The sequence below is a fragment of the Equus caballus genome, chromosome 4 (assembly GCF_041296265.1).
Source record: "Equus caballus isolate H_3958 breed thoroughbred chromosome 4, TB-T2T, whole genome shotgun sequence".
In the NCBI taxonomy this organism is placed as follows: domain Eukaryota; kingdom Metazoa; phylum Chordata; class Mammalia; order Perissodactyla; family Equidae; genus Equus; species Equus caballus.
Window position 1 is genome coordinate 59,931,488 of NC_091687.1, and position 11,962 is coordinate 59,943,449.

At 43.7% G+C, this 11,962-nt stretch overlaps 1 protein-coding gene across 1 annotated transcript; it reads left to right on the top strand.

Annotated features, from left to right (window-relative positions):
* Nucleotides 1-815: 815 nt before the first annotated feature.
* NPY (neuropeptide Y) lies at nucleotides 816-8,413 on the top strand. Its single transcript, XM_001498508.6, has 4 exons — nucleotides 816-1,163; nucleotides 2,079-2,266; nucleotides 6,241-6,321; nucleotides 8,214-8,413. Exons 2-4 carry the CDS (start codon nucleotides 2,079-2,081, stop codon nucleotides 8,236-8,238), a joined length of 294 nt encoding a protein of 97 aa, XP_001498558.1. The 5' UTR covers nucleotides 816-1,163; the 3' UTR covers nucleotides 8,239-8,413.
* Nucleotides 8,414-11,962: the final 3,549 nt, after the last annotated feature.

Genomic DNA, 11,962 nt, shown 5'->3' on the forward strand with positions numbered 1-11,962 from the left:
GAACTTTAAGATGTAGGCCACTACATAAAATCCTGATTCTGTAAAAACAGTTTCTGTATCTTTGATATTTATTCAACAGGTTTATCGCGATGTGCAAATTAATGATGAACGTTTTTGATCTCTTTAATTTCAGTCAGAACCCACATTCTCAACCAACGTTCACTGAATGTATCTGGGACTAACAACTGCCAGCAGACAGAGAAATTGCTGTTCATTTAACTATGGGTCGCGTTGGACCAAAATTTTTCGTTTGATTGCGCTTTAAGGGGTCTCTCGAGGGACCAAACATGGCACTTTTCCAGTAAACCAAGGAAATGGAACTCCCGCCTCAGGGGAGTTTTCATTCGCCACCCTCTTTCAGGTCACGACCAAGCCGGCTTCCCCGCATTTGGGCGAGTACTTGGGGAGGACTCATCTCCCCGAAAAATAAGCTGAGGAAAGGGGAGCTGAAGCCACTGAACCCCATTCTCAGCCCCTGGGAGGAGGGGAGGCATTCTGGACCCTCTAGCTCCGGACTTCGGGCGGGCGCCTCGGACCTGCTTTAAGTGCAGGAAAATCTGTGCACCAAGTTGTCTCTCCAAACGCGCTCAGGAGTTGTGGCCAGAGCCGTTGCCGGGCGCGTCCAGGGGATGCTCCACCACGTAGGGGATTCAGGTACCCTCTACCCTGGCGCCCAACGGGTTGGTTGTCCGGGGGACAGGAGACAAAGATGATCCGGGCTGCTTCTGTCTCCGGGAGGACTGGACGGGGCGTGAAGGAAAGCCGGTTTGGGGCGCCGCCGGAGGGCAGAGACTGGCGCTTTGGCTTTGTCCGGCGCCCTTGGAGCGCGCTGTCTCTCTCGCCCGTGCCAAGCCCCCAGTCCTGGGGCAGGGCTTGGGGCGGGAGAGTTGGGGTGTGGGCGGCACCTGGAGCCAACACTCGTGCGACAGCAGCTCCAGCCCCTTCCCCGCGTCCCCCACCACGCGGGGGCGGGAAGTGGCGGGGTAAGCGTCACCCGAGCGTGATTGCCCAAGGCCCCCCTCCTGCTGCGGTGAGGGAGCGCCATAAAAGCCCTGTTGCAACCCGCTCTCGACACCCCATCCTCCGGCTCTCACCGCTCCAAGAGGCGCGCCGGACAGCAGAGCACCCGCCGCCCAGCCACGCCCGCCCACCAGCCTGCCACCGTGAGTGCCGCGATCGGCTCCGCCAGGCGGGAGCAAAGGGGGGACGCCGGTGAACTTGCCCGGGGCGTCGTCCAAGCCATGCGGAGTCCTAGGACGCTGGGAGGGTCGCGCCCTGCTCCCAACCCCTGCGCGCCGCGCTCCGACGCGCGCCAGCCTCTCTGGGCGGCTAAATCCCACTTGCTCCTTCAGGTCCCCTCTGATTGTGCATCTGCCCTTCTCCCGGCTGGGCAGTCCTTCTGGGTTATATTTTGGCGCATATTGAGGGGGAACACGACCTGCAGCCCAGGGCAGCTGACAGTCTCTTCCGAGGTCGCTGCCCGGAGAGAGGTTTCCCAGGCAGCGCCCTCTGAATGAGGAATCCCCGGAGTTGGAAGCCCCGCGCCCTGCCACCTCCCGGGATCCTTGGGGTCAGAACTGAGACTGACTGGCCCGGGGAGCAGTTCTCTCCCCTCTGCCCAAATTGCCACCTCGAAGTAATCTCAGCCATCGCTGTCGAGCTCCTGCAGCCGGGCAGACCAAAAGTACGAGCGAAGAAAGTTTTCTCCTCTGACAGAGGTTTGGGGAAGAGGGTAGGAAAGCGATAATCCCTCAACCCAGCGGGAGGAACTTCTAATTCTGTGTTTCAAGCGTCTAAACTGGCGCCAGCGCTCCCACCCCTCCACCCCTCGCGCCTCTCGCCCGGCGACTCTTTGGCGCTGCAACTTGGACCCGAGTTGCGCGGAGTTTTCCGGCGGAGCAGAGGGGCCAGGCCAGGGCAGACCGTGCCCCGGGGAGGCAGAGCGGAGCTCGCCACGCTCCTCTTTCCTCTGCGGGACTGGGTCGAGCGCGGACTAGGGGTAGAGGGTGGCAGCAAGGGAAGGGGCGTGCGTCCTCTGAATCCCCAAGCCCCGTCTGCTGCGCCTGCTGTGTCCGCAGATGCTGGGTAGCAAGCGACTGGGGCTGTCCGGACTGACCCTCGCCCTGTCCATGCTCGTGTGTCTGGGCGCGCTGGCCGAGGCGTACCCCTCCAAGCCTGACAACCCGGGAGAGGACGCGCCGGCGGAGGACTTGGCCAGATACTACTCGGCGCTGCGACACTACATCAACCTCATCACCAGGCAGAGGTGGGTCGGTTCGGTGGGACTGACTCCGGAGCGCCCTGCCCGCCCACCCGGAGATCCTGGCATCGTAGAGGACAGGGACCATTTCTTTTTCTTCGCTGTATCACAGGACAGGACAGTATCGGGCACATACTTGGCTCTCAGTAAATGTTTGCGCAGGGCACTGAGTACTTTCCCTCCGCAACTACAGTCGTAAAATCGTGATCCTCAAATTCAGGTTCCCTAGGCTGTGTGGCTGGCCGTCTCCTCCCATCCACCCCCTCGTCTTTTTGTTTTCAGAGCAGTAGGGGGCCTGTCTGGAAACCTGGGTGGGAAAGTTCCCAGTGAAAGGGGTGAGAGGAGCGCCAGGGAAGCGGTGGAGGGAGGAGGGTGAGCAGGGTGTCTAGGAAAAACAACAAAAACAACCAGGAAGCAGCTCGGTTGCTGAAGACTTTGCCAGATTTTCCATCCTGCCCAGAGCGAACTGAATCACAGTATTTAGGAAAAGACAAATAGAGCTATTTTTCTTTTCTTCTGTGCAGTGTTTTTTGCAGTCTCAGGCCCTTACTTGAAAATTCTGGCCCCAATAAACAGAAATTTAGCAGAAAACAATTGATCTAAAATGCAGAGACTTTTCTCATTTTGCAGCAGGTGAGTTCTGAAAAGAAAGTGTCCACTTGGTGCTTTATTAAGTAGAAACTTACATTGGTGTAGTCACTCTAGGGTGAATTCGAGAATTACATGGAACCCGAGAAATCGTAAACTTTATTCTGAACCCCTAGAAAGCTAAAATGAAATGGCGCATTTTCACTCTTAACATCAAATGTTAAGCAAAAAAATCAAATCCAAACTATTTTACAAATATTACAGGATTTAACATTTGTTTCCAAAATCGATTCATCTTAGTTCCAAATCATTCAATATCTTATTTTAATTGCTGAGATCAAATGACCTTATTATCTAAAAAGAAGGAGCCCTTTCAAAGCATTAATGTTAACATGTTTAAGTTATGCTTTGTTAAGCGTCAATTTTATTTTCACCATATTTTCACTGTTTACAAGTCAGGGAATAGTTGAAAATGATCCAAAGTGGGGAGAATTTATATTTGTTAAATAAAATTCTCTTTTTTCTGTTTCATCAAAAAGGGGTATAACATCCTTAAAAGCTTTTGAAAAAGTCCCAGTTTATATAGAATCAGAAATATATGAAAGTGCCAGAATTAAATAGTATTGGTTTGTGATCCTTAAAGTCTGATCATTTTAATTAACAAAAAGCAATAATGTTTGATATCCTAGTAGGCTTCTCAAAAAGTTAATTGCTTCTGATTTTGCTTGTGCTATCATATAAACCAGAGAAAAGAACTTGTACAAATAAAAAATATATTAATTATTTTTCTAAGAAAACCTTTGCTGATTATGTAGTTTGTCAGTTACAGCACACAGTAGAGCTTACTTCTGCAAAGATGATTGCTATAGAGCGTTACCGTCATCTAGAGCTTTAGCATTTCAAGATGTTTTTCCTAAGCATTATTTCATTCAGAGTTTACCTCAAAGCTTTGAAGTGAGTATAATTATCTCCATTTTACAGATCATGAAACTAAGAACATTTCGTGAAAACTTATTTTAGGGGTGATGAAATTGGAGCCCTCCTACTGGTTTTCCTTAGGTATTGTTGCCACCATTAGCAGTCAGTGCGATCTCCAACATCTTTGATGAAGAAAAAATAAGGGAAAGGGACTTGAATTTCATGGGAAGAGATTCAGGTTAGGTGGGAATGAGTTGATCCTGAGGCAGAGTTCCCTGTCTCATCTTCATGTAAGTTCCTTCTTAGAAACCATCAGAGGTTTATAATCTGCCCCCATCATCTCCAGTCCGTATTCTCATCGCCTTCCCACCGCACACACCCAATCATACGCATGTGTTTATATTTTTTGACAATTACAGTGTCACTTGTGAACATATGTTTTAATTTGGCATAAATGGTAGTCTGATATCATTCTCTTTCCTCCTTTGTTCTACTCAGCCTGTGTTTTTAAGCTATGCACTCCTGGTTCATTGCTTCTGAAAGCTGCATTGTCTGTTCTAGAGCATGACTCCAGCACCATTTGCTCATACAGTCTTCTAGATCAGTGCTTCTCAAATGGGGCTGACTTTATGCTCCCCAAGACGTTTGGCAGTGTCCGGAGACATTTTTGGTTGTCACAACAAGGGGTGGGTGCTACTGACATCTAATAGGTAGAGGCCAGGGATGATGCCAAACATCCTACAATGCCTAGGACAGCCCCCTGCAACAAAGAATTATCCAGCCCAAAATGTCAATAGTGCCAAGATTGAGAAACTCAGCCCTTGGCTAGTGTTTCTCCATCCTGCTTGCACAGTGCAATCACCTGGGGAGCTTTTAAAATATACTGAGTGGGGTGGGGCCTGGACTGCATAGTAGTTTTTAAAGCTTCCCAGAGACTCTATCATTGAAAGTTAAAGAATTATAGGGAAGAAGGGTAATACAGAATTAATGAGAGAAGGGACTAGTAAACAATGCTTTATGACTGTGCAAATCCTGCTATTATAGATTTAGGTCCGTTACTGGTAAATTAGAGAAAATATTTGCCAGTTCGTTCCTTCTCTAGAGCGTGATGAAGATAAATGAGTTAAGATTGCCCAAGAGTTTTAAGATGAGTAAAATCAACAGACAGAATAAATAAGTATAAGTAGTGGCCTAGAGTCTGATATCACAACTCCAGCAGAAAATCTTTGAGGAGATCCTACACATGATGGGGATGGGGGAGTTTGCTTTGTTTTTGCTTCCCTTGAGCCCCAGCAAAGGAGCAATAATAGGAAATCTTTCCAAAAAACTTAGATGTAGTTGTTCCTGATAGGCGGTTGGAATCCACCCTCTGGCAGCTTTGTTCTCCTGTTTTACCTATTAGCTAATCAATCCATACCAGGCTGATTTTTCATTTGTGAACAAAGTGGCTGCTGGTGTCCAATGCCTTTTCTGAGAAAGAGAAAGATAGCCTCTTCAAAAAAATACAACCTGGTATAGATTTGTCGGACCCTTTAGCAGTGAGAGAGAGAGAAAGACAGACAGACACACACCAGTGTACACACCCACCTGGAGCAAGTAGTGTGTACCGTTCAGGAGGAAAGCATAACCTTGCATTCATACATTGTCCTCTCCATATCCTGCTATGGGAAAAAAAGACCAAGCACATTTCTATGGACTGGTAGGATTCATTTATATTTACAGGGCAGATCTCACAGTATGAGAGAAGGCTTTTGGCTTTTGGCATCCCAAATAAATATGGAAAATACAGGACCTAGGATCTATTGGTAGCTGTAACAATGGGTGCAGTTCAACAGCAGTAACATGACTTTGTGCATCACTTTGTCACTTTCAAAGTATTGTGACTCACATTGGATAGTCACAGAGACTCTGATTTAAATTAGGAGTTACAATTTTAGTTTTACAAATGAGAAAACTGAGATTCAAAGGCATGGCTGGGTCTAGACCTTTAGTCTGCTAATTTTTTTCAAGGGCTGTTTCGGACCAAATATCATCTGGTCTCTTGGTTAAGATTTAAACGGCTGTGTATCATCAGAACTATAGCCAGTTAACCAATTACGGAAACATTTAAAACTATACTTCAGTGCATTTTCATTTATTTCCTATCACCTACTTACAAAATTATACCTATATATGTATTGCTTGCGATAGTATAAAAAGGCAAGAATTTGACTAGGAATTTTGGTTGGGTTTAAATGATCTGCTAAGTTTTTTTATTAAGTATTTAAGCAAAGTTTAAAATATATATATATAATTTGAAATCATATTTGTTTCTCTATAATGAATGCTTCACACACCCAGATTACTTCTTAGCAGATGATCAAGTGAAGATGTTTTAGACTTAATACCCCAAATCTTCTTTTTTTCTAAAGGACTTTATGACTCCTCCAAACTTGCTTTAAAGGATTTTTTCCCCTTTTTTTTTTTTTTTTTAGATACGGAAAACGATCTAGCCCTGAGACACTGATTTCAGACCTCTTGATGAGAGAAACCACAGAAAACGTTCCCAGAACTAGGTATGAAAAGGCTCCTGTGGGATGTTGTTGTGGAGCCCAAGGTTCCCAGGGGAGGGAAATCAGAGGGTTGCCCAGGGAGGAGGTATTGGAATGGGGTCTTCCAGACCAGGTAGGATTTGGGCAGAAATGGGGATGAGGAACAAGGTAGGGAGGACCTTTCTTTCACGTACTCATTTGCAAACCTCTGAACTTCTGTGGGGTAGTATTTTCCAGCTCGAATTATTTGATGCTCCTTTGAAAAAATTAAATATAAGTGACTTTTATGTCAGAAGTTACTCTGTAGAGAATTGCTAACTGGGCTAGAATTGGGGGAGCACAGAGTGAGTCCCCATCTCGACATTGAAATCACCAACTGTGCATCTCTGGCTGGGATAGTCTTTGGTTTTTATACACTATGTGGAGTGTCTAAACATCCTAGGAAATGTTCCTCATGGGTCTCCCTCCAGTCTTCCTGATTTTACGTGAAGCTGTAGATAAATCAAGGGGTGCTTCTGTTTACTTTTGGACATATTTTAGTTTGACTGATGTCATATCGTAATTTATTGCATTCAATGAATGAATGTTGAACAACATATTATTCTTAGAGGCTTGTCTGTAACCTTGGGGTTTTCTTGGAGTGTGGGTCTGTCTTGAGAAGAGATGCCCACCAAAATCCAGGTGTCCAACATTGGGCTAGGATCCTCTGGTGCCACCTGGATGAGGAGTGCTCCTGAAAAGAAGCCTGATCCTCTGTTTCCATAACTGGCTCTTCCATCTGATGCCTCCTGCGTCTACCTCCAGTAAAAATCAGACACATACGGGTCATCCATTTTGGGGGTAGCACATCCGCCCTAAACTCAGAGCTCCACAGCGTCAAGAACCAAGTTCCCCAGAAGAGGTCACTAGAACACTTGCTCAGTGAGCGTGTTGGAGTGTCACTCTTCACTGGAGTTCTCTGGAGAGACTAAACAGATGCCCCACGGAGCCATTCGCGGTTCCTCCCAGCCTCCCTCTGTTCTCTTGTGAAATGGCAAGCCGGGGTGAAGGTGCAAGTCTAGAGTTGTCAGCTTTGTTATCTCTGAAGGAAACAACAATTTAGACTAGAATAACACTCCACTACTCTTGCCCCTGGAGATACTAGCCCAGACTTGAAGAGCAAATACAAGGGAAGCAGGTGGAAAATTCATACAGGTTGTTATTAAACACTAAGCAATAAATGCTTTTTAATGTTTCCTTGGCATGTATATGATGTTTGCCACAGTAAAAAGCTTAGGGTAAGCCATATCTACTTAGAGTCAGAAAAAGAACCATCCAGACCTGCTTACAACCTTGCTGCTCCTCTTTGTTTTGTGGCCCAAAGTCACACGGTTGGTGCATGAGATAGAGTTAATTGCACCCTGATGGACGGCCTCAATCACGTGCAGTTAGAGACAAAAGTTGACAGCTTTGAAGTTGCCTGTGAATGGTATTTTATTAAAAAGTGTTCCTTATAGTCTAATAAATAGCGTCTTACTACATAAAAAGCCTTGCAGGAAAACAAAGGAAGCATATTCAGAGTTGAGTAACAGTAACTTTCTTGTTGCAGTTTTGTGTGATTCCCATAGTTCTGATCTTCAGAAATATTGCAGCGTTCTTCCGCTTCTTTGATAAATACAGAGCCTTTTAAATACTCCCTCTGAGTTTTGCCGGAGCCTCCTGTTAACATGAGGGAAAGCTGCTCAGCTGGGTCCTTGCACGTTATGCCGCTGTCTCCCGCTCTGATGTTATACTTGGCGTCCTATTTAGAATGCCACCAGGAGCCTTTTCAACAGTTTCTGATCATCTTTCAGTTCAGAGCTGGATGTCTCACTCTTGCAGGCCTCCCAGGAAGTTGGGAAGCTTCTCTTACATGCTTTGCTTCCTATGTTTGACAGGCTCGAAGACCCTTCTATGTGGTGATGGGGAATGAAACTTGCTCTCCGGTCTTTGCCTGTTTTTCAACCCATACTTCATCTTGTAAAACTAGAGTCTGCCGGTCCTCCCAATGCATGAAGCCCCTGTGCTCAACTCTGCAGAGTTTCCCTTTGTCGTCATTGTATATATGTGCATTTAAATAAAATACCATGCATTCGAACGTGTGTGCTCCTCTGAAAAATCTGTTGTTGAAATAGAATTATTTTAAGTTATTCATTAAATCACAGTCTTCCTCAAGTAACTGATTCAAGGTGTGTTTCACCAATATTATAGTAGTGGCTATGGAAGATGTAAAGATATGATTCATGATGACCAAGACTCGTGTGTGTGTGTTTGTTTGTGTGTGTGTGTGTAACAATAGAAGTATTTGGAAGCGTTGAGCAGAGAAATGCTAATTTGGAACTCCCACCCCCAGCCCCATTCACGTGGAATCCTCCTTAGCCTATGCCGTCAGCAGAAATGATTGCTGTCCAACAGAACTTTCTGCAAAATGTCCTATATGTCCTCTGTGTAATAGGGGAGCCATCAGCCTCATGTGGGTTTTGAGCAGTTGAATGCAGCTAGTGCAAATAGGGAGGTGAATTTTAAATTGTATTGAATTTTAATTTAAATAGCCACATGTTTCTAGAGGCTACCACATCAGACAGCTCATGTCAATGCATTTACTTAGGCCACTCCTCTTCGAATTTGAGTCATAAACAGAAATACACTGAGTAGGATGATTGCCTTTTCACACAGCATGGGACATGTTAATTAGTTTGGCTAAAGGTTATTAAACTTTCCCCTTCCTTCATGTGTCTATTTGCATGGGCTTCATTTAAAATTAACATTGGGGCCAGCCCTGTGGCCAAGTGGTTAAAGTTCTGCCCTCTCTGCTTCAGCAACCCTGGGTTTGCAGGTTCAGATCCCAGGTGCGGACCTACACTCATCAGCTGCTCTGTGGAGGCATCCCATACACAAAGTAGAGGAAGATTGGCACAGATGTTAGCTCAGGGCTAATCTTCCTCACATACACACAAAAAATAAAATTAAATAAAATTGATGTTATTAGATTCTTACACATAATTTCCAAGTCAAAGAAAATGGGTCTCATCCATTTTCAATATTTCATATTCTCATCCATATTTGTACTTTGAATCACATTGTAAAAAATCTGCGCAAATATTTTTTTTGTGATGTCTTAAAATTGCTTACAAAAACCACATTTACATCATGACTTAGGGAATCTTATAGTATATAAAATATTCTCTCCATATAAAGAATTCTAATGTTTCATTAGCCAATGAAGTCAATGATGCTACGGAACATAATTTCCTTTAACGAAACAGATAAAACTGTTCTGCGATTTTCCTAAATTTCTCCTTATCTTTGTTTATTTGTGCTTTGAACTAAATACCAATATGTAAAGCATTTTTTAAAATCTTAAGATATTGAGTCAGTCACAATTTATTATCACACAATGTCAAAGTTCTTTATTAACCTAGTATATTAACCTAGTATATTTGGAGATTTTCTATATTGAACTTAGTATTATGCAAAGAAAGTTCACTCAAAGATTCATTTGTCAGCACAGATGTGTTGAATATTCAGCACCACATACAGAACTCTTCAGAGCAAACAGGAGTAAGGTATATGAACCATTGAAAGATAATCCAGGAATTTCATTTTAAACAAAAGTTTAAACTTCTTATCTCATCAAATAAAAGCCTGAAAGCTAAACATTAAACAGCCTACATTTTACCAATAATTAAGGCCTTGGTCTCTCGCCTATTCACCTCATCTTCCTAGAAAAAGAACTGAACCTTCACACCATGTGAGCTCTGTGGTCCTGAGTCAGTGGCTCACAGGTTCTCTGACCTTCAAATTCACTAAAAAATTTCTGAGTTCTCACTCACAAAATGGGGATAACACATCCAGTTCTGGGTACTTTCACCATAAGCATCCTTGCCATGGACTTCTTTGCTGCAAGTGTCTTTCCTACAAACATTTTCACCACGTAACCAATTTCCCATAAGGCAATTTTGACATAAAAGACAAAATGATGAGAAATAAAAGAAGGACATTAAAAAAGGACATAATAAAACACGAAAAATGAATATCAAAATGAAAAAGACTATTGCAAAATATGAAATATTTGAATACATTTAAAATGTGTTTAGATTCATGGCAATACAGCCCAAATAACCGATTTTATTCTGTGGGTTGTACCTAAGCACTTGTCTTCAAAGTCTGTCTTTACAGTATCGTACATGTTTTTCTTTTTTTGTTGTTGATTCATGTTTTTTTGCTTGTTGATTCATCTCCTTGTTTGGCATCCATTGCACTTTTTCTCTTTTGCTAAAATTTTCTTCATTAAGAGAGGTATCAATTTCCAAACACTAGGATGCATATTTGTGACAGAGCTTTGCATTGAACTGTGAAAAACCTTCTACTCTGTTGTTTGTTCTTGGCATTTTAGGGGAGGAAGACATTTCTTCTACCCTCTCTGGGTTCGTCTGGCTGGAGAATGAATTAAATTCACTTGAGATAGAATAGCAGGAGAAAATTAAACAAAGCTTTATAACATGTATACATGGGAGAGGCTCAGGCAAGCTGAGCAACTAGCCAAAATGGCTGAAGCCCCCACATTAAATATCATCTTCAGCTAAAGACAAAGGAGGATGTTGGGGGTGAGGGGGAGTCAGTTACAGGAGGTTACCAGACAAGCACAACAAACAAATGCAGATTTAAGTCCTTGTCTTCCCCATTGATTAAGAGTTTCTAGAGATAAGGTCATCCCCCCTTCTTCCTGGTACAGAGGGGGAGACATCTTTACAGATGGAGATTTCCTTTACAGTGTGAATGTCTCTTACAAAGGGTAAGTAAATTCTACTTTTCAGTTGCTTTCCTGTCTGCAAAGTAACCAGCCCCAAATAATCATCATGTCAAAGAGACATATCTTGTGGTGGCCAATTCCAGGCCCCCACAGCATGTTGTCACATGTCTGTTGATAGATGTTCCAGAGTTTTGTGGGAAATGTGGAGCTAAGATTTATATAAAATAAATATGGGAGTACTGCATCAATGGAGAAATGACACCAAACTGTCAACCAGTTATTTTGTCTTTTATGGCAAAATTGCTTTACAGCCAATTCGTTATATGGCGAAAATCTTTGCAATGAAAATGCTTGTGGCGAAGATGTTTGTGGCAAAGAAGCTTCCAGCGAAAATACTGGACAAGGAGAAATCCTGCCCAACTTTCCACATCTACATTGGGATCAAAATTCAAGTTAAGATAATGTTACGAGTAAGTAATAGGAGGGAGGTGGATAAGGAAGAAATTTTTGATGATTCCTGTGTTGGATTACAAATCTCTTGCTTTAGGTTGAATGTTTGTCTCCCTCCAAATTCATACGGTGAAATCCTAAACCCCACTTGGAGGTGGGACCTTTGGGGGTGATTAGGTCATGAGAGTGGAGCTCTCATGAATGGGATTAGTGCCCTATAAAAGGGACCCCAGAGTGCTCTCTTGTCCCTTCCATCATAGGAGGACACGGTGAGAAGATGGTCATCTATGAACCAGGATGCAGGCTCTCACCAGACACTGCTGGCACCTTGATCTTGGACTTATCAGCCTCCAGAACTATAAGCAATAAATTCATATTGTTTTTAAGCTATCTATCCATAGTAATTTGCTATAGCAGCCTGAACAGACTAAGATATCCCTAATA